The sequence below is a fragment of the Micromesistius poutassou genome (genome assembly GCF_964030765.1).
Source record: "Micromesistius poutassou genome assembly, chromosome: 8".
Lineage (NCBI taxonomy): Eukaryota > Metazoa > Chordata > Actinopteri > Gadiformes > Gadidae > Micromesistius > Micromesistius poutassou.
In genome coordinates this window covers 7,552,365-7,576,498 of record NC_140278.1, presented here as the reverse complement: position 1 = coordinate 7,576,498, position 24,134 = coordinate 7,552,365, and the positions used below count along the sequence as shown (strand labels likewise).

Sequence of the window (24,134 nt, the reverse complement as noted above, 5' to 3'; positions counted from 1 at the left end):
GTGTGTATGTGTTCTGTTAGGGTCAGGGTTAGTGTGTATGTGTTTTGTTAGGGTTAGTGTGTTTGTGTTCTGTTAGGGTCAGGGTTAGTGTGTATGTGTTCTGTTAGGGTTAGTGTGTATGTGTTCTGTCAGGGTTAGTGTGTATGTGTTTTGTTAGGGTTAGTGTGTATGTGTTCTGTTAGGGTTAGTGTGTATGTGTTTTGTTAGGGTTAGTGTGTATGTGTTTTGTTAGGGTCAGGGTTAGTGTGTTTGTGTTCTGTTAGGGTCAGGGTTAGTGTGTATGTGTTCTGTCAGGGTTAGTGTATGTGTTTTGTTAGGGTCAGGGTTAGTGTGTATGAGTGTGTATGTGTTTTTGTTTGGTAACTCATCTTTGGCGTGTGTTTTCCCAGGGGTCTGGTTGCCCTGCTCGTGCCAAGCTGTGGTTGATGAACGCATGCCAAGACGAGAACCCAGATGCTTAGGATTAAGGGTTTAATATTCTCTACCAGTAACTGTGTTTTAATGACTGGGGGTGGGCTGGGACTGTGGTCGCTGCGTCACACGCCGGCCTGCCAGACTCCTTCAACCGCCTTCACAAGCGGGACAGCAGAACCAGAATCACAGCCGGAGAGTTACAACCAGGGTGTTACAACCAGGGTGTTACAACCAGGGTGTTACAACCAGAGAGTTACAACCAAAGAGTTACAACCAGGGTGTTACAACCAGGGTGTTACAACCAGAGAGTTACAACCAGGGTGTTACAACCAGGGTGTTACAACCAAAGAGTTACAACCAGGGTGTTACAACCAGGGTGTTACAACCAGGGTGTTACAATCAAAGAGTTACAACCAGAGAGTTACAACCAGGGTGTTACAACCAGGGTGTTACAACCAAAGAGTTACAACCAGAGTGTTACAACCAGGGTGTTACAACCAGGGTGTTACAACCAGAGTGTTACAACCAAAGAGTTACAACCAGAGTGTTACAACCAGGGTGTTACAACCAGAGTGTTACAACCAGGGTGTTACAACCAGGGTGTTACAACCAAAGAGTTACAACCAGAGTGTTACAACCAGAGTTACAACCAAAGAGTTACAACCAGGGTGTTACAACCAGAGAGTTACAACCAGAGAGTTACAACCAAAGAGTTACAACCAGAGTGTTACAACCAGGGTGTTACAACCAGGGTGTTACAACCAGAGAGTTACAACCAAAGAGTTACAACCAGAGTGTTACAACCAGGGTGTTACAACCAGAGAGTTACAACCAGAGCGTTACAACCAGAGAGTTACAACCAGGGTGTTACAACCAGAGAGTTACAACCAGAGTTTCATAACCAGAGTGCCACAACAGAGAGTTACAACCAGAGTGTCACAACAATAAAGTTGCAACCAGAGTTATGAGTAATTTGCAGAGAGTTTCAACCAGAGAGTGACAACCAGAATTACAACCAGAATTACAACCAGAGTTACAACCAGAATTACAACCAGAGAGTTACAACCGTAGAGTTACAACGAGAGTATAACAACAGAGATTTTAAACCATATATACTGTATATAAGCACAGCTACGACCAGAAACTAAAATCTTTAAATCGAATGAAGTCTTACTTCTTGTTGGTCTCTTATTTGATCAATGTGACATTAAATCTATTTTTAACTCTCTTTTCAACTTTAATTAAAACTAATTAAAACTCAGTTCACTCTATTTACTTTGAATCTCTCTCACACACACACACACACACACACACACACACACACACACACACATACACACACAGTCCAGCAGCAGACTCGTAACCCCCTCCTCCCCCCTCCCCTGGGACACTCAATATGTTTTTCTACTTTCTCTTCCAGAGAATGAGTCAGAGTTTCTCCTTGAGCTGCCACCACAGAGACAGACACTCAACCAGATTGGGAGAGAGAGAGAGAGAGAGAGAGAGAGAGAGAGAGAGAGAGAGAGAGAGAGAGAGAGAGAGAGAGAGAGAGAGAGAGAGAGAGAGAGAGAGAGAGAGAGAGAGAGAGAGAGAGGCACCAAACCACAGAGAGAGAAACAAACCAACAAACAAAGAGCCAGAGAGAATGAATCAAAAGAAAGAAAGATAACTAGGCGAGTGTGAGCTCTATAAACGTATACGATCTGTCAAACTGTCCGAAATAAATCATTTTCAGTTCTATTGAAATATGAAATATTATTCAGTTGTGAAGACTATATTCAAAGTTACATTCAAAGTATGTTCTCAATTAAATTTGAGTTGTCATCAAAATTATATCAACGTACAGTTGTTCAAACGTAGCAATAAAAGTGAGAAAGTTACATTTAAAATCGTCTGAAAATTATATTTTTTGTATATTATTAGTGTGTTACCTAAATGTAGTTCTGTTGAAGCGTGATTCATCCTGATTGGATAAATGATAGACATACACAAACGCACACCCTGCCTGATGAAGGAAACACCATGCGTGACATGTAATCCTAATGATGACTTGACTTGAAAGTCATCTATATAATGACGTAAAGAGATCAGGGTCTATAGGGGATGTGTTTCTATAGAGCTGTTCTGATAGAAGAAGGTCTCCACAGGGGAGGAGCTAGGGACCCCTTTTGGGCCCTCATCTGCCCCTGAGCAACGCTAGCTAACCCCGCTTACCCTGCAGCTAATACTGCTAGCCATAATGATAGCACCCTTAGCCCGGCCGCTCGCAGCATTAGCCGTGCCGCTCAGTCCGGTACTGGGTGGGGATGCAGGGTTCTGCTAGCTTCCCTGATGTCCTGGTCACTGCTCATGCTTTGAAACTCACATCAATGTGTAGATGTTTTGTCTGTCAGGGGCATCAAGAGCTGTGATTCAGCTGTCACAGGGATTTCTAGAAATATATCAACCACAATATTTAATAACTTAACATTTATTATAGTTATTAAAGCTCTTCTGATGCGCAATTCAAGTCCTTTACTCTGAGTGACAGGAAAAAAATAAATTATTCTAATGAGCTTTGATTGACGCACTGATTCTGAATCTAGAGCAATCATGTATACAAAAGAACCGTTTAACTGGCTGGCATTAGAGACAGCAAGACTCCCATTCTGCTTCAAGGCTTACATGATACAGACGGCAAAGGCCGGAGCTCATTCCATGGAGGAAGGATAAGAAGTCTCAAGGCGTGCTGGGGCACGTAAATGTTGCCAGAGAAAATTGAGCGAGGCTTGATGGGCGGGACTTAGGGACACGAGTCAAAAAGTCATTGAGACAAATAGGAACGACCTCACTGAAGCTCACATGAGCTGAGCTTCATGAAAATTCAGCGAAATGTACATAATGCACCCTTCATGCAACCCTTGTTTTTCTTCAAACCCAGAGATGTAGAGTTTGCATCACGTGTTTTCTAACTAAGACCAATTAAAGAGCTAATGAAAAATCCACACAGAGTTCCTAACGAGCTCCAGAGATCGTTAAGACTTGTTGTTGTGGTGTCCCCCTGCAGCATACTAGCATACTAGAGGACTGTGGTGTGTGTGTGTGTGTGTGTGTGTGTGTGTGTGTGTGTGTGTGTGTGTGTGTGTGTGTGTGTGTGTGTGTGTGTGTGTGCGTGCGCACGTGTGCATGTGTGCATGTGCGCGCGTGTGTGTGTGTGTGTGTGTGTGTGTGTGTGCGTGCGCGCGTGTGCGTGTGCATGTGCGCGCACGTGTGTGTGTGTGTGTGTGTGTGTGCACGTTAGTGAGTGTGTGTGTGTGTGTGTGTGTGTGTGTGTGTGTAGGAAACAGACCACAATGTGACATTTGAGCTACAGGACCAAGATGAGAACTTGCAGATTCAGGGATATATGATGTTATGTTAATATGATGATGATGTGATGTTAATATGAAGATTGATGTTTGTTCCTCTGTGAAGGACTTCCCTGGGCCAATCACTTACAGATGTAAGGGAGCCAACTTAGTCTGGGTAGCTTAGGATAATTACGCATAGTATGTTAGCTCTTAGTGTCATTGCTGTCAGAGTCATGCAGTAGTTTCTGTAGCGGTGTGTCTTGAAGCGTGTGGAGTACAACTTGGACGCTAATGGATAACGATCCTAGTTTTTGGAATTGGCCCCTCTGTTAACTAACTTGTTTACAACCTCTAAATACTCAATAGTAATAATGTTGACTACATCAGGATGCCTCTTTATGACAAGAGATGCAATGAGAATAACGGGACTGAAGCTGTCTAGCTCTAGGGCTCTGCTCTCGACGTTAACCAGTGTTTGTGGGTCAGGGTCAGGGGTTATGTTTGGCCTTAACCCCGTATGACCTCTCTCTAGGACCATGCTGACGCTGCCGTGCTGTGCCCTCCTTCTCCTCCTGCTCAGCGGTCTCAGTTGGTCTCTGAATCCCAGAGACCCCAATGTGTGCAGCGTATGGGAGAGGTGAGGCCCGACTCCCTAACCCTAAGCCCAACCCTCACCCTTACGAGTCGAGCACTACATCACACACAATAAATCAAGTATATATAAACATGAATAGTAACCAGACGATGCTCTGTCCCAGCTTCACCACCTCGGTGAAGGAGTCCTACCTGCAGCCATACGACCAGGTGTCAGAGGAGCCCTGCTACGACCACCGATCGGCCTATCGCTGCCCTCGACACAGGTAGCCCCACCCCCTCTTCTCACACACTTCCCGTTGCTGGCCGGAACCAAGATTGACCTGTGTGTGTGTGTGTGTGTGTGTGTGTGTGTGTGTGTGTGTGTGTGTGTGTGTGTGTGTGTCAGGATCACCTATAAGACAGCCTATCGGCAGGCCGTGAAGACAGAGTACCGCCGGAGGTACCAGTGCTGCCCAGCATACTACGAGAGCAGAGACAAATGTGTCCGTAAGTATTATATTTATACGTTAATGTTGTGTTTCTGTTATTAATGTACACACTTTAGTGTCGGTTATCATAATTGATTCCCATCAGGTTGTTGATATTGTGATGCGTTCTTCGTGAGGATCTGGTGATGTGGTCGTCACGGTGATGTGTTCGTCTCGGTGATGGGATTTTGGGGCAGAGGTGTTTTTTTCCGACTGACGCGTTTTTTGTGGTGAGGTGGTTGTCGTGGTTATGAGGTTGTTGCAGTGAGGTGGTTGTTGTGGTGACTGGATGTGTGTGTGTTCCAGCGCGCTGTGCTAAGGAGTGTGTTCACGGGAGGTGTGGGGCTCCAGACCTCTGCCAGTGTGAAAAAGGATGGAGAGGAGAAGACTGCTCTAGTGGTGAGACACCTGTCTGTTTGTCTACCATTCTGTGTGTCTTGATCTGCCAGGCTTGATACAAACTTGATTCACACATGCACGCACACATGCACGCACACATGCACGCACACGCACAGACACACACACACACAATGACACTGATTTAATTTTCTTCAAATGCGATCAAAAAGAAAAACTATGGCTGGCAGGCTACTTTCAGAGTAAGAACGTGGCTGGCAGGCTAGTTTCAGAGTAAGAGCGTGGCTGGCAGCCTAGTTTCTGTGTGCGAGTGGGGCTGGGTATAGAGTCTGTTCTCCATTTTGTCTCCAGTCGGTGACAGAGCCACGACCAGAGGAAATGGAAAATGTTACCCTACTCCCCCCCTCCCACTTCCCCACTCCCCCAAACCTAGCATGTTTTTCTTTCTGCTATTCCTCAGTCCCTCCCCCAACTTTCTCTCCCCCCCTCCCTTTTCGACCCTCTCTCACCTCTCTCTCTCTCACCTCTCTCTCTCACCTCTCTCTCCTCCTCTCTATTCCCTCCATCTCCATATTTTGTTAACTACATATAAACTAAATTTTAATAAATTCATTATAACAATAGTTTTTAATTATATATAATAATTATAGTTTATTATAATTTAATAATATGAGCCCCTCTCTTACGCAGCCCTTTAAGGCAATATGCTGCTTGCTGTGTGTGTGTGTGTGTGTGTGTGTGTGTGTGTGTGTGTGTGTGTGTGTGTGTGTGTGTGTGTGTGTGTGTGTGTGTGTGTGTGTGTGTGTGCGTGCGTTTTTGTGAGTGTGTGTCTCTTGGGAGAGAGAGGAATGTTCCCATCATATCTGTGGCGTTCCTCATCATCTCAGTGAAGAACCGCCGACTCCTAAAGTAGCCAGCCTACAGACTACCACATCTCCTACTGTCCTGCAGCACACCACCTATCCTTCCATCCTAGAGAATACCACATCTGCTACCATAGCTCATACCAGCCTGCAGAATACCACACCTCCTACCATAGCTCATACCAGCCTGCAGAATACCACATCTGCTACCATATCTCCTATCATACCAACCATAGCTAAACAGAATATAGTTAAGTAGAGTAGAATAGAATATATATATATATATATATATATAATAGAAAGAATCAGAGTAGCGTAGGGTACAGTAGAGTAAAGTAGACTAGCTTAGGGTACAGTACAGTAGAGTACATAAGAGTAGCATAGAGTACAGTGGGGTACAGTACAGTAGAGTACAGTATTGTAGCATAGAGTACAGTAGAGTATAGGAGCATAGGGTACAGTATAGTAGAATACAGTATTGTAGAGTGAAGTACAGTACAATAGAGTATAGGAGCGTAGGGTACAGTACATTAGAGTAGAGTATTGTAGTGTAGAGTACAGTACAGTGGAGTACTGTTGAGTAGCATAGGGTACAGTAGAGTAGGGTACAGTACACTAGCGTAGTGTGCAGTAGAGTAGAGTAGGGTAAGGTAGAATAGAGTAGAGTAGAATCATTTGTGTGTGATTAATGAGGTAACATAAAAGATGGAGAACCAACCTCCAGTCCTGGACCAAAGAGTCCAAAACACTCAAAACATGGCTGTCATAATCAGCCCGCTGCATGCTGGGTAACGCGGCCTGTAAACAGAAGCGTCCTAGGTGACATGTTATTACTCTCTTGTTATGAGAACACACTCAGCAGAACGTCTAGAGACCCGGCACGCAGCAGCCCGCCGCCAAACGTCCTGGTCGCCTCCCTCCAATGAACGCTTGTTTTCCTGCAAGCTGTGACCGTTCCTGGGTGGGCAGACCGGTGGCTGTGGCTCCACACTGTGCAAACCCCCGGACACATTCCCGTTAGCCCGGGACCTGACGCTGAAGTGAAGATTCACAGCCCGTGACGCTGTGCACATTCACATAGCAGGAAGCCATGACCGATCCTGTTGGCCCGACATCGCCCTTCTGCTGAGAGATCCAAACCGTCTGCTCCCCAAGCTCACACCCCCGCAGTCCTCTAACACGCTGTGTTGAAGAGAGTGTGTGTGTGTGTGTCTGTGTGTGTGTCTGTGTGTGTGTCTGTGTGTGTTTACTTGTCTAAAAGTCTGTGTGTTTAGGAGGGATGTAGGGTAGCAGGGTTGTGTTTTTAGGACTGTTGTTGTATTTAAGAGTGTGTGTGTGTATGTGTGTGTGTGTGTGTGTGTTTGTTTCAGACTGTGATCGGCGTCACTGGGGCCCTGGGTGTGGCCGGCTGTGTAGCTGTGAGAACCAGGCCCTCTGTGAGCCCGGGTCCGGGTCATGCCACTGCCCTCCAGGGTTCATTGGACGCAACTGTGAGGACCCCTGCCCGCTCGGGTCCTACGGTCAGGGCTGCCTGCACAGGTGCTTGTGTGGAGATGGAGGGTCCTGTGACAAAGCCACCGGAGAGTGTGTCTGTCGGGACGGCTTCACCGGAACATAGTGAGTAGTACACCTTCACCTGATTGCCATAGCAACAGCTTTACCCTAGTTACCATAGCAACACCTTCATCCTGGCAAGCTTAGCAACAGCTTTACCCTAGTTACTAAAGCAAATCCACTGGCAGTGGTCTGGAGCCACACATCTCCCGTGAACATACCCCCTTGACAGTGCACTGGTAACCACCTCCCCATGACAACCACCTCATCAAACCTTTAACCTAGTTACCAAAGCAACACCATCAGCCTAATAAACTGCTTAACCCTTGTAACTATGGCAACAGGGGAATACTGAGTACACCTCACCTTAGTCAATAACTGCTTTACACTGAACAATATAAATATTACAATTATGATTCTGGATATATTATTTTTATAGTGGAGATATTGTATGAATACATGAAACTTACATTATGTTTATGGGTCCATTATATTGACATGATATTTTGAGGACATTGTGATAACATGATGTTCATGAGGACATTATATTAACATGCTGTGTTTATGAGGACATTATGATAACATGATATTCATGAGGACATTATATTAACATGCTGTGTTGCTGAGGACATTGTGATAACATGATGTTCATGAGGACATTATATTAACATGCTGTGTTTATGAGGACATTATGATAACATGATGTTCATGAGGACATTATATTAACATGCTGTGTTTATGAAGACATTCTGATAACATGATGTTCATGAGGACATTATATTAACATGCTATGTTCATGAGGACATTCTGATAACATGATGTTCATGAGGACATTATATTAACATGCTGTGTTTATGAAGACATTCTGATAACATGATGTTCATGAGGACATTATATTAACATGCTGTGTTCATGAGGACATTCTGATAACATCATGTTTATGAGGACATTATATTAACATGCTGTGTTTATGAGGACATTCTGATAACATGTTCATGAGGACATAATATTAACATGCTGTGTTTATGAGGACATTGTGATAACATCATGTTCATGAGGACATTATATTAACATGCTGTGTTTATGAGGACATTCTAATAACATGATGTTCATGATGACATTATAGTAACATGCTGTGTTTATGAGGACATGATGTTCATGAATATATTAACGTTGAATGAGGACCAGGTTGACACTTTGTGGTTGTTCCAGCTGTGAGCAGGCCTGCCCCAGGGGCCGCTGTGCCCTGCGCTGTGCCTGTCAGAACGGGGGGATCTGCAAGGGGACGGGGGTCTGTACCTGTCCCCCCGGATGGAGGGTAGGCTCAAGTCGCTACTTGTGTTACACACACACACACACACACAAAGATGGATGGATGGTACGGTCACATCTCTACTGGTTTTAACAATCTCCCTGGGGATTCATCAAGAACTACACACACCATTCAAACATACACACATACACACACAAACACACATACACACAGGCAAAGGTGTGTCTCTGGTACTGTGTACGTCACTGCGTGTATTGTGTGACGTGTGTGTATGTGCATCTGTGTGTGTGTTCAGGGTGCGGTGTGCACAGAGCGGTGTCCCCAGGGATTGTGGGGCCCTAACTGCCTGAAGGACTGTGTGTGTTACAATGGGGGACAATGTGACCCCGAGACCGGAGCCTGCCGCTGCTCTGAGGGCTACACTGGAGCCAGGTAAGGGCTGTGTTCTAGTGGTGTGTGTGTGTGTGTGTGTGTGTGTGTGTGTGTGTGTGTGTGTGTGTGTGTGTGTGTGTGTGTGTGTGTGTGTGTGCGTGTGTTTACGTGTTGTTCTGTCTGTGTGTGTTTGTGTGTGTGTGCCTGCATATTAACGTGTGTGTGTGTGTGTGTAGTATTGTTTGTTTATTCAGGGGAAAAAGACAAAAGTCTTCACAAAAGTCAAGGAGATACAAAATACAGAATACAAATAGGAAGCAAATACAATCAAAATGTAAATAAAAGTAAAAATAAAATAAATAAACAAATCAGGCAATAGCTAATTAAAATAAGAGCACTGTACCGTAATGGTACCATCTAAAAAACACTTGAAATGATCAACTGATACAAATAGTTTCAATTTTAGACTATCCTGCAGTTTGTTCCATTTTTGCGGGGGCAAAAAAACTGAAAGATATTTTCCCAGGGTCAGATCTAAAGGGGCTCTCGAGGGAGATGAGACACTAGTATAATGGCATATAGATTTATATTTTAACAGGGAGCTAAGGTAAGGGGGTAGTTTCCCAGCCACACAGGGTGTGTGTGTGTGTGTGTGTGTGTGTGTGTGTGTGTGTGTGTGTGTGTGTGTGTGTGTGTGTGTGTGTGTGAGTAGCTGCATGTGTGTGTGTGTGTGTGTGTGTGTGTGAGAGAAAGGCGGCCCGTGAGCGGCTGGATGATGGTAAAGAAAAGTGGAAAACGACAGCCAGGTTTGAGAGTGTGGGCCAAAAATGAGGGCACTGGTGTTAGGACAAAAAGGTGAAGTTTTATTTACTCCAAAACCAAGGTCCAAAAATAAATAAACAAAAATAAATCCATTAGTTACAAAAATAAAACAATGTTCTAAAAAGAAACGACGGGTTGCATCAATCAGCAGCAATCAGCCTAGCATAGCCTAGCCTAGCCTAGCCTAACAAATTATACCATGTGCTCTAGTACTGGCCTCTCGTCAAGCCAGCACCTTCCCCCAGCCACAAAATGAGACTCCCCTTAAATAAGCCAATCAGTCCCAGGTGGACTGATTGGGCCATACCAATCACAAGGGGAACTTCCCTGGCCAAGGCTGGGTTAACCTTCTGCCCCCACCTTCTCACAGTGTGTGTGTGTGTGTGTGTGTGTGTGTGTGTGTGTGTGTGTGTGTGTGTGTGTGTGTGTGTGTGTGTGTGTGTGTGTGTGTGTGTGTGCGGTATCCCTCATCCATTGTGTGTCATGTGTGTTGCAGGTGCAGTGAGGAGTGTGCGGCAGGTACATACGGTCTCGACTGTAAAGGTGTGTGTGCGTGTGCGAACGGCGCGCGATGCTACAACATCGATGGCGGCTGTCTGTGTGAGCCCGGGTTCCGAGGGCCCCAGTGCGGGGAACCCATGTGTCCACGCGGGACCTTTGGCTTCCACTGTGAGGGCACCTGTCTCTGCCAGAAGGAGCACACACTCAGGTAAGACTCTCTGGTACTACACACTCTGGTACTACACACTCTGGTACTACACACTTTGGTAAGACACTCTGGTACTACACACTCTGGTACTACACACTCAGGTAAGACACTCTGGTACTACACACTCAGGTAAGACACTCTGGTACTACACACTCAGGTAAGACACTCTGGTACTACACACTCAGGTAAGACACTCTGGTACTACACACTCAGGTAAGACACTCTGGTACTACACACTCTGGTATTACACACTCAGGTACTACACACTCTGGTACTACACACTCTGGTACTACACACTCAGGTAAGACACTCTGGTACTACACACTCTGGTACTACACACTCTGGTACTACACACTCTGGTACTACACACTCTGGTACCACACATTTAGCTTATACACACCCTGGAAGTTCACACTGTGAAAGGACTGGTGTCTGCCATTCAGTAAAATCACTGGTACTACACACTCTGGTACTACACATACTCTGGTAGCACACACACCGGCAATACAGTGGTACGACATACACTCATGTTGTACACACTAAAGTACTGGGATGGCACGGGGTCTTAATTAGAGGTCGCCTCGTTCAGTATGATGATGACGTCATAAGAATAATATCCATAGTTGTTCAAACGCTTCCTCAATCATGTAACCAGTGTGCGCCTGTGTTTTGATTGGCCAGCTGCCATCCAATGAAAGGCGAATGCACATGCCAGCCAGGCTGGGCGGGCCTGTACTGCAACGAGACCTGCGCTCATGGATTCTACGGCAACGGTTGCCTGGAGCCTTGTTTGTGTGTAAACAAAGGTGTGTGTGACGGCGCGACGGGAACCTGCGAATGCCCCCCAGGGTTCACGGTAAGAAGTGCTGACGGTTTGCATTTGAAGCCCAAAGCATACAAACCGTGAATTTCACCACATATCTGCAGCCCGGCCCAAACAAGAACTAGAATGCTGTTGTTTAAACAGCGAGAATGAGAATCCCCCCCCCCCCGCTCAAATAATGAAAATAAGGATGCAATTAAGGCTCACAGACTCATAACTCAACACTAATGTTTCTATGAGTCCCCGCCCACAGTCACATCTGACCAGCGATAGTGAGGCTCTCTGTGAGGGGCCGGCTGTGTCTGAGGTCTGCGTGCCTGTGTGTCCCCGCAGGGGTCCCACTGTGAGAACCCCTGTAAGAGCGGAGCCTACGGGAAGGCCTGCTCTCTGGAATGTTCCTGCCTCAACGCCGTGGACTGCTCCCACCTGGACGGCACGTGTTTCTGCAAGGAAGGTGAGTTCAACCAAAACATAACCAATGAGACCACAGGGCAGTTAAACCGACAATCAGATTACAGATATAGCCAGTACGTAATCCATCAAAGAACGCTGTCAACGGGGTAATAAAAGGTCAGGTTTTACCAATAACTCATTTCTGTTTCTCTCTCTGTCTCTCTAATTGTCTGTCTGTCTTTCTCTCCACCTGTCTGTATGTCTTACTGTCTCTCCCTCTGTCTGTTTCCTGTCTCTCTACCTGTCTGTCTCTCTCTCTCTCTCTCTTCCGCTGTCTGTTTCCGGTCTCTCTACCTGTCTGTCTCCTGTCTGTCTCCCTCGGTCTATCCCTCTGTCTGTCTCCTGTGTCTCCCTCTGTCTGTCTCCTGTCTCTCTACCTGTCTGTCTCTCTACCTGTCTGTCCCTCTAACTGTCTGCATGTCTCTCTGTCTCTCCCTCTGTCTTTCTCCTGTCTCTCTACCTGTCTGTCTCTCTACCTGTCTGTCCCTCTACCTGTCTGCGTGTCTCTCTGTCTTTCTCCTGTCTCTCTACCTGTCTGTCTCCCGTCTCCACCCGTCTGTCTCCCTGTCTGTGTGCAGGCTGGCGGGGGGAGGACTGCTCGGCGCCCTGTGCGAGGGGCTCCTGGGGCCCCGGCTGTAACAGGACCTGTCTCTGTGCTAACGGGGCCCAGTGCAGCCCTGCGGACGGCGGCTGCAGCTGCAGGGCGGGCTGGCAGGGGGCTCTGTGTGACAAGCCCTGTCCTGTGAGTCCCCCGCTCTGTCTCTATTATCTCTATCTGTCTATCTCTAGTTAGAGAGGTGGTTAGGATCATATCTCTAGTTAGAGAGGTGGGTAGGATCATATCTCTAGTTAAAGAGGTGGGTAGGATCATATCTCTAGTTAGAGAGGTGGGTAGGATCATATCTCTAGTTAGAGAGGTGGTTAGGATCATATCTCTAGTTAGAGAGGTGGTTAGGATCATATCTCTAGTTAGAGAGGTGGGTAGGATCATATCTCTAGTTAGAGAGGTGGGTAGGATCATATCTCTAGTTAGAGAGGTGGTTAGGATCATATCTCTAGTTAGAGAGGTGGTTAGGATCATATCTCTAGTTAGAGAGGTGGTTAGGATCCATACTAGTTAGAGAGGTGGTTAGGATCATATCTCTAGTTAGAGAGGTGGTTCAGATCCAGCTAGTTAGAGGTATCGTTCAGACCCAGCTAGTTAGAGGTATCGTTCAGACCCAGCTAGTTAGAGGTATGGTTCAGATCCAGTTAGTTAGAGAGGTGGATCTGATCCAGCTAGTTAGAGATATGGTTCAGGTCCTCATGTGTGTTGGTGTGTATTTGAGTGTGAGCTCCTGTGTGTCGTTCAGATGGGCATGTTTGGACCGGGCTGCCAGAAGAAATGTGACTGTATCCACGCCAATGGTTGCCAGGCGACCAGTGGAGAGTGTCGCTGTCTGCCAGGGTGGGGGGGTAAGAGTCAACCTTGTTCAGGTTCTTAAGAAATTGCTCATGAAGCTGAGTTGTTGGTGATTATAAATGCTGTAGATGTATAAGGTTCATTAACAAGATAGCACTGGAGAAATTGTAAGGGGAAGAGCCAAGGCTCCTGGTTATTATGGTTACTGTCTCTACCATGTTGGCTCACCCTAGTTGCCCTGGTAACTTACCCTAGTTATCATGGTTATTTGGGCTAGTTATAACATTATATTTAATAATATCGTATTACAGTATAGTAATTATTATTGTGATTATTGTGCTCTTTGTCAGGGGCCCGCTGTAGTGAGGCGTGTATGGAGGGCCAGTGGGGGCCCCACTGCAACCACAGCTGCTCTCAACACTGTCCCCATGGCGACCGCTGCCACCCGGAGACGGGCGCCTGTGTTTGTCGCCATGGGTACTGGGGACCCGCCTGTGAGAAGAGTAAGTGATGAGACGGACTCCTAGGCAGCTGGACTTACACCTGTGTGTGTTTATGCTGATGGTGTCTCTCTCCTCCTATTAGGATGCAGTGCTGGTTGGCATGGCGACCAGTGCAGTACTCCCTGTCCGTCTTGTGGTCAGTCGTACCACTGTGATCATGTGACCGGGGAGTGTGACTGTCCGCCCGGATACACCGGTCCGCTCTGTGATCAAGGTACATAAAAACACACACATATATATATATATATATATATATATATATATATATATATATACATACATGTACACATAAAAACATATATATATATACATGTATATAGACATATATATTATGATAGCACCGGTATGTTGATACCATATCATTATCATACTACCATATTAATATATGGTATATATATATGGTATATATCAGAAATTTCTTACTATGGTAGTATGATAATATAGTACTATGGTAGTATAATAGATTAAGATGGTAGTATGATAATATAGTACTATGGTAGTATAATACATTACTATGGTAGTATAATAGATCGAGATGGTAGTATGATAATATAGTACTATGGTAGTATAATAGATTAAGATGGTAGTATGATAATATAGTACTATGGTAGTATAATAGATCGAGAAGGTAGTATGATAATATAGTACTATGGTAGTATAATACATTACTATGGTAGTATAATAGATCGAGATGGTAGTATGATAATATAGTACTATGGTAGTATAATAGATTAAGATGGTAGTATGATAATATAGTACTATGGTAGTATAATACATTACTATGGTAGTATGATAGATCAAGATGGTAGTATGATAATATAGTACTGTGGTAGTAATAAATGGTTGTATTCTAGTATATAGTATATATACCAGTATACAGTATACTACTGTGTTCTCCAGCCTGTCCGCCTGGTTCCTACGGGCTGCGGTGCGCTGAGCGCTGCTCTGACTGCTCTAACAGCTCCTCCTGCAGCCCACGGGACGGCCACTGTGAGGGTAAAACCAGCCCATAATATACTGCATTATACATGATGTACTACAATATATTAACACTCCCTATATACTACACTATCTACTACACTCCCTAATGTACTGCATTATACATGATGTACTACAATATATACTACACTCCCTATATACTACACTATATACTACACTCCCCAATGTACTGCATTATACATGATATACTTCATTATATACTACACTCCCTAATGTACTGCATTATACATGATGTACTACAATATATTAACACTCCCTATATACTACACTATCTACTACACTCCCCAATGTACTGCATTATACATGATATACTTCATTATATACTACACTCCCTAATGTACTGCATTATACATGATGTACTACAATATATTAACACTCCCTATATACTACACTATCTACTACACTCCCTAATGTACTGCATTATACATGATGTACTACAATATATACTACACTCCCTATATACTACACTATATAATACACTCCCCAATGTACTGCATTATACATGATATACTTCATTATATACTACACTCCCTAATGTACTGCATTATACATGATATACTACAATATATTAACACTCCCTATATACTACACTATATACTACACTCCCTAATGTACTGCATTATACATGATATACTTCATTATGTACTACACTCCCTAATGTACTGCATTATACATGATGTACTACAATATATACTACACTCCCTATATACTACACTATATACTACACTCCCCAATGTACTGCATTATACATGATATACTTCATTATGTACTACACTCCCTAATGTACTGCATTATACATGATATACTTCATTATATACTACACTCCCTATGCACTTCATAATAAATGATATACTTCCTTTTATACTATACTCCCTATGCACTTCATTATAAATGGATATGGATATAGACTACATTATACATGATATACTATACAGTATATACTACATTCTACATTATATACTATACATTATAAAACGGGTGGCTTAAATCAAGCGATCTGATTGGTTCCCAACCGTTGTATATTGAGCGTATACACACAGCTATGACGCCCGTTCAGTTTACAGAGTTCAGTATCACTCCGCGCCTAACTCTAACTGTTGTTTATGTATATATAAAAGCGATAGCATAGTTCACTGAAGCCTAAAAAACATGTTGATTGCTGGAGAGGGTGGAAATGTTGTAAAGCAATAGGCACACGGTCGGCAATTTAGCCTACTATCGAGTTCGAGTGAACTCGATAGAAGGCTAAATTGCCGGCGAACCAAGCTACCGTCTTTAGCCTAGCCTTCTCTCTGAAGGACGCTATAGTGTGTTGCATAGCAACCGCCGTACACTTTGCCGGCAGCCAGGAGGAACTACTTTTTTGTATTCGTTAAAAAAAATGCTTTTCCGACTTTCTAGCTTTTTCAAAATTGAGGGTGTCTATGACTTTCATTTCGCCATATTTACGTAACCGTTTTATAAAAGCAATAGATCACTTCAGTCAGTGGTATACGGTCATTATACCACAGTGAAGGGGGTCGCCGCCCCTCCGCTGCGCGTCGGGACGGACAACGCCCCTTAACTGTGGTATAATGAGCGTATACCACAGCCTGTCGTGATCTATTGCTTAAGTATATACTACATTCTACATTATAATACTTCATTCTACATTATAAACTAAATGATATACCACATTATACATTATAGTACTACATTATACATTACAGACCACATTAAACAGTGCATACTACCATATAATACATGCTACATGACTGTGTGTGCAGCCTGCAGTCCTGGTCGGTTCGGCCCGTCCTGCTCCCAGACCTGCTCCTGTCCGGCCGGCTCCGGCTGCGACCGCCTCACAGGAGAATGTCTCTGTTCTGCTGAGGACCACGAGGACTGCAACCGAGGTAGCCTAACCCTAACCCTGGGTACTGTACTGTAACCATAACCCTAACCCTGGGTACTATACTGTAACCATAACCCTAACCCTGGGTACTATACTGTAACCATAACCCTAACCCTGGGTACTATACTGTAACCATAACCCTAACCATGGGTACTATACTGTAACCATAACCCTAACCCTGGGTACTATACTGTAACCATAACCCTAACCCTGGGTTACTGTACTGTAACCATAACCCTAACCCTGGGTACTATACTGTAACCATAACCCTAACCCTGGGTTACTGTACTGTAACCATAACCCTAACCCTGGGTACTATACTGTAACCATAACCCTAACCCTGGGTTACTGTACTGTAACCATAACCCTAACCCTGGGTTACTGTACTGTAACCATAACCCTAACCCTGGGTTACTGTACTGTAACCATAACCCTAACCCTGGGTACTATACTGTAACCATAACCCTAACCCTGGGTACTATACTGTAACCATAACCCTAACCCTGGGTTACTGTACTGTAACCATAACCCTAACCCTGGGTACTATACTGTAACCATAACCCTAACCCTGGGTTACTGTACTGTAACCCTAACCCTGGGTACTATACTGTAACCATAACCCTAACCCTGGGTACTATACTGTAACCATAACCCTAACCCTGGGTTACTGTACTGTAACCATAACCCTAACCCTGGGTACTATACTGTAACCATAACCCTAACCCTGGGTTACTGTACTGTAACCATAACCCTAACCCTGGGTACTATACTGTAACCATAACCCTAACCCTGGGTTACTGTACTGTAACCATAACCCTAACCCTGGGTACTATACTGTAACCATAACCCTAACCCTGGGTTACTGTACTGTAACCATAACCCTAACCCTGGGTACTATACTGTAACCATAACCCTAACCCTGGGTTACTGTACTGTAACCATAACCCTAACCCTGGGTTACTGTACTGTAACCATAACCCTAACCCTGGGTACTATACTGTAACCATAACCCTAACCCTGGGTACTATACTGTAACCATAACCCTAACCCTGGGTACTATACTGTAACCATAACCCTAACCCTGGGTTACTGTACTGTAACCATAACCCTAACCCTGGGTTACTGTACTGTAACCATAACCCTAACCCTGGGTACTATACTGTAACCATAACCCTAACCCTGGGTTACTGTACTGTAACCATAACCCTAACACTGGGTACTATACTGTAACCATAACCCTAACCCTGGGTACTATACTGTAACCATAACCCTAACCCTGGGTACTATACTGTAACCATAACCCTAACCCTGGGTTACTGTACTGTAACCATAACCCTAACCCTGGGTTACTGTACTGTAACCATAACCCTAACCCTGGGTACTATACTGTAACCATAACCCTAACCCTGGGTTACTGTACTGTAACCATAACCCTAACCCTGGGTACTATACTGTAACCATAACCCTAACCCTGGGTACTATACTGTAACCATAACCCTAACCCTGGGTTACTGTACTGTAACCATAACCCTAACCCTGGGTACTATACTGTAACCATAACCCTAACCCTGGGTACTATACTGTAACCATAACCCTAACCCTGGGTACTATACTGTAACCATAACCCTAACCCTGGGTTACTGTACTGTAACCATAACCCTAACCCTGGGTACTATACTGTAACCATAACCCTAACCCTGGGTTACTGTACTGTAACCATAACCCTAACCCTGGGTACTATACTGTAACCATAACCCTAACCCTGGGTACTATACTGTAACCATAACCCTAACCCTGGGTTACTGTACTGTAACCATAACCCTAACCCTGGGTTACTGTACTGTAACCATAACCCTAACCCTGGGTACTATACTGTAACCATAACCCTAACCCTGGGTACTATACACTACTGTTATCCTGACCCTATTACTGGGTACTATACCCTACTCTAACCCTTACCCTGACACTTGCTCAGCTTACCCAGCGATCCTCTCTCTCGTCCAGTCATGGTAGAGTTCTCAGGGAGTGTGATGGTTCCTGTCCCCCCCGTGGAGAGGGAGTCGTGGGGGGCCATCTCTGGCATCGTGGTCCTGGTTCTCCTGGTGGTCCTGCTGCTGACGCTGCTGCTGCTGTACCGACGGAGGCAGAAGGCCAAACACAACAACACCCCCACCGTCTCCTTCTCCACTGGCCGCACAACCACTTCTGAATATGCTGTCCCAGGTAGGTGGGGTAGGTGGGCGGTAGGTAGGTAGGGTGCCGGGAACTGCACCCTAGGTAGGGGTAGGGGGCTAGGATGAAGTGTACAGGCACGGTGTTCTGGGGGGAGGTGGGTAGACTCTGGTGGATCAATGTACCTGAAACCTACAACAGAGGACTTCAAGCATCCATAATATAACCTTCATAATATATATATATATATATTTATAAAACGTGGCTTAAATCAAGCGATCTGATTGGTTCCCAACTGTTGTATATTGAGCGTATACACACAGCTATGACGCCCGTTCAGTTTACAGAGTTCAGTATCACTCCGTGCCTAACTTGAACTGTTGTTTATTTATATATAAAAGCAATAGCATAGTTCACTGAAGCCTAAAAACATGTTGATCGATGAAGAGGATGGAAATGTTGTAAAGCAATAAGCACACGGTGAGTGAACTCCATAGTAGGCTAAATTGCCGGCGAACCAAGCTACCGTCTCTAGCCTAGCCTTCTCTCTGAAGGATGCTACTGTGTGTTGCATAGCAACTGCCGTACACTTTGCAGGCAGCCAGGAGGGACTACTTTTTTGTATTTGTTAAAAAAAATGCTTTTCTGACTTTCTCGCTTTTTCAAAATGGAGGGTGTCTATGACTTTCATTTCGCCATACTTACGTAACCGTTTTATAAAAGCAATAGATCACTTCAGTCAGTGGTATATGCTCATTATACCACAGTTAAGGGGGTCCCGACGCGCAGCGCCCCTTAACTGTGGTATAATGAGAACATACCGCAGCCTGTCGTGATCTATTGCTTAAATATATATAAATAAATAGTATTATATAAAACTGCGTTCTGGCTGACAAACTGATAGTTGGCGATGATGTGCTGTGTCCTGATCGGTTGAGCTCTTCTGCGTCCTGATTGGCTGATTGGATGCTTTGTGTTTGTCAGATGTTCCCCACAGCTACCACCGCTATTACTCCAACCCCAGCTACCACACCCTCAGCCAGAACCCCCCGCCACTCCCCCACCTGCCCAACAACCACCACCGCTGCATCAAGGCAAGTCCCACCTTCATGTCCTCCAGGTTCTCCTCGTTAGAGATGAGGGTGAGGTTCTCCTCGTTAGAGATGAGGAGGAGCTTCTCCTCGTTAGAGATGAGGGTGAGGTTCTCCTCGTTAGAGATGAGGAGGAGCTTCTCCTCGTTAAAGATTAGGCTTGTGGTAGTAATATATAAGTCAGTATATGGTATATAAGTATACTAATTAATATTATAATATAGAAAGCTAGTAATGTATACTATAATATTGTAGTAGTAGTAGTAATAGTAGCAGTAGTAGTAGTAGTAGTAGTATTAATTTATAGTATATGGTAATTTATATTATAATATGGTGTATAATATGTTGCTTTTGGGTTGTCATGGTTACTTTCAGAACACCAATCAGCAGCATTTGTGCAGCGTGAAGAACAGAGAGGGGCGGAGCCTGTTTGGTGCTGACAGCAACGCAACGCTTCCTGCCGACTGGAAACACCAGGAAGCACGCGCACACCCAGGTACAACCACACACACACACACACACACACACACATACACACACACATACACCAAGCTACAAACACACACACAATTTTGTACCCTTACATTATTTTGATTTTTGGAATACAAATAACGTTTGATTATCTTTATTTCCTGGTAGGGCCCAATAATCTGTTTTGGTATTGATTCTACGTATTTCTGCCTTTGAGTTGATCAAAATGTGACTCCAAAATATGTTTTCATCTTTCAGGTGCTTTTGGAATCGATCGCAGCTACAGCTACAGTACAAGTCTGGGAAAATACTGCAACAAAGGTAGTATGTCCAAAACAGACAGAAGAAAAGCTAGTCTAGTGCCAGTGAACTTCTTTTATTTTAAATGTCCTAGTTTGTATTTTATTATCTTCAAGATGTGATCTATGATCTATAAGAGTGTAATTCAGAAAAAAACTGAAGTGGAATCTTATGTTTTTGCTGGTCTCTGTTGGTCTCTTCCAACCAGTTTGTGGACGTTGTACGTACACAATGTTGCTAGGCTTCTTAGATAGATACTGTAGTAACACTACAGTATGTGGCACATTTAATCTACAACATCACTCATTATAACAAAAACATTCAAAAAGTATCTGAAAGTAGGTGTGGGTCATAACCATCAAGGATAAAACCTCACCCCACTTTCCTAAAACTGCTTTTTCCTTTTGATTCATAGTGTTGGAATTCAGGCTGAAACAGGGGGTTCACTTACACTTTAAATACAGTAAATACAGGCCTTTACTTTTGAACGCCCTAAGGCTGTAGTTATGGTTGCGAGCCAGTAAACAGTTTGTTTCAACAGCCAATCAGTGAAATGCTTGTTCTAAGCAGTGAGGTGTGTGTGTGTGTGTTGTTGTGTGTGTGTGTGTGTGTGTGTGTGTGTGTCTGTGTATGTGCTGGTGTGTGTGTGTGTGTGTGTTGGTGTGTGTGCCGGTGTGTGTGTGTTGGTGTGTGTGTGTTGTTGTGTGTGCCGGTGTGTGTGTGTGTTGGTGTGTGTATGTGCCGGTGTGTGTGTGTTGTTGTGTGTGCCGGTGTGTGTGTGTATGTTGGTGTGTGTGTGTGCCGGTGTGTGTGTGTAGGTGTGTGTGCAGAGCTGAAGGAGGTGGCGAGCGCCAGCAGCGGCTCTCTGAACAGCGAGAACCCGTACGCCACCATCAAGGACCTCCCCGCCCTGGAGCCCTCCGGACCCCCCGAGTGCAGCTACATGGAGATGAAGGGCGCCGTGCAGCGAGACATCAGACCGCCGCCCTTTGACCCCGCCCCTTTCGACCCCACCCCCTTCGACCCCGCCCCCTCACGCAGGAACACGGAGCACGGCTGGACAGGTGGGTTCTAATGTCCTTCTTATTATCGGTTCTAACCCCTCTCACGAGGAACTCAGGGCTCTAATTATAGCTTTGAAAGCTGGATGTTTTTCCAGTTCTCGCCTGACGCAAGAATTCCACTTCAACAGTCTTGGGTCTTTTTTTTTTTTTTTTTTCCGTTTTGCGATATTGTGCCACAGTGTCAAGGGGGGACTTGTTCAGACTGCAGGTTTGGACTGTGTGTCGGGACGGCGCGTCTGTTCAGTTCACCACTTATACACTCTATGAATGCATGCCAAGCTGTCGTGACATGATCAGAGGGGGGGCTGATGTCCCCCGTGAGACCGGCCTGATGTGGCGTGGTTGGTCAGTCACATTTCACTTTCCCCATGAAGATTGGTCTGGCCTCACTCCTGCTGAAAACTAACTTTTGAAATCAGCAAACAGTAGCCCCAACCCCGGACTAGTCCGTCCACTTCTCAGGTTTTGAGGGCAGATCAGGATGATTCACAAGGACGGTGGCTTAGGACTCTTCTTGCAGAAATAAACTGGGATGTCCCTGAGAAAGACGTTGTCTAGATTGTCCCACACACCACATACTCCCCAGACACAAACACACCCCACACACACCAACACACCACGACACACACGCTAGATTCTTAGACTGCTCAGCTTTCTGATTGGCTCTTGGCGATCAGGACCATGCTCCCTGCTCGTAAACGGAGGAATCCTTTAGTCTATACCCTATCATGAAGGCATCACCTGTTACTTATTGACCCGTTTACTTGTGGAATGTTCCAAACAGGTGTTTTTGGAATGTTCCACATCCATCCTAGCATTATGCTGCCTCTATCCCAACGGTTTCAGAATGTGTTGCACAAATCACATTTGGAATTAGCATACATTTACAAAAATTGATTAGGTAGATGAGGTAAAACAGGAATTATCTTCCTTTGGTTTCAATTCCGTAAAATATTTTTTTGTAATATTTTTGTTATTCCAGAGTACCCAGAGCCAGACACCCATAGCCACTATGACCTCCCAGTAAACAGTCACATCCCCGGACACTACGACCTGCCCCCAGTCCGCCACCCCCCATCCCCCAGTAGGAGGCCGCCCCGGTGACGACCAGGAGGAGACCAGGAGGAGACCAGGACAAGACCAGGAGGAGACCAGGAGGAGACCATGAGGATAACAGGACTAAACCAGGAGGAGACCAGGAGGAGACCATGAGGAGAACAGGACTAAACCAGGAGACCAGGACTAAACCAGGAGACCAGGAGGACCATACCAGGAAGTTTTAGCCGTCATATTATGTGACCGTATGCATTGCCGGCTTCACGTGGAAACAACAGGATTTTACACATCTGGACATCATCTATATTGTAGTTTGAAAAAAAGGAGTTTCAAAAGTAATAAGCACAGAAGAAGTACCTAAAAAATCCACTAAGAACAAATATCTGGACATATTTTTCTAATAGCAACGGCCGTGCACGTAATGCAAGCTCACATATGCCGAAACACTACGGATCATCTGCCATCCCTATGGTACCGCACCTTCATATATACACTAGGCCGTCACCATGGTGATGAAGACAACTAGTTACCTTGTTCGCTGTTGCCACGGTAATGAGTTAAAGAAATTGTTATTGGGGATTCAGATAGTGGGGGTTACCTCCGGGCTTTTTTCCACAATACGACGGCAGAAGCAGTCCTTCTCGGTGTTTTTGAACCGACTCATCAACAGTGACCCCCTGTGGAGGAACATTGTACTTGTTTTACCGCGAGAGACCTGAGGTCCAGAGCTACCAATAAGATGTCAATCATCACCCTTATTATTCATTATCAATAACAATTAGTTATTTGAGAACGTCCACCCTTTATATCTAGTGGAGTCTAGTCTTCTAGCCACCTGTATGATGAATATTGTCTATTAATCATTGACATTTCCACATTATACTAGTCCTAATCCAACACATGATTATGGCAGCATCTGTCAATATAAAGTCTCGGAACACAGCCTCTCCAGACCATCTTGTTGGACCCAGAGTTGACCATGAAGACTCCTCCCTCTAATCACATGTAGGCCTTGATGTGAGCTCTGAAAGAAAATGACTTTCTGATCGTTGGGGCTCCTTATGTCAATATTTCATATGTGACTGTAACCAAGCAATGTGTTGTATATAGTGTAAATAAAACCACAGCATTTTCACTTGTTTTCCTGCTCCT

At 44.8% G+C, this 24,134-nt stretch overlaps 1 protein-coding gene across 1 annotated transcript; it reads left to right on the top strand.

The window, feature by feature from the left end:
• Window positions 1–4,275: 4,275 nt before the first annotated feature.
• Window positions 4,276–24,098, top strand: pear1 (platelet endothelial aggregation receptor 1). The gene is made up of 21 exons (XM_084471657.1): window positions 4,276–4,380; window positions 4,502–4,603; window positions 4,726–4,826; window positions 5,114–5,206; window positions 7,398–7,644; window positions 8,794–8,899; window positions 9,150–9,286; window positions 10,545–10,757; window positions 11,439–11,613; window positions 11,914–12,034; window positions 12,612–12,775; window positions 13,386–13,488; window positions 13,786–13,938; window positions 14,839–14,934; window positions 16,704–16,829; window positions 18,833–19,051; window positions 19,985–20,094; window positions 20,467–20,587; window positions 20,821–20,883; window positions 21,681–21,926; window positions 22,909–24,098. The coding sequence occupies exons 1-21, from the start codon at window positions 4,280–4,282 to the stop codon at window positions 23,028–23,030; spliced, it is 2,919 nt and encodes a 972-aa protein (XP_084327783.1). The 5' UTR covers window positions 4,276–4,279; the 3' UTR covers window positions 23,031–24,098.
• Window positions 24,099–24,134: the final 36 nt, after the last annotated feature.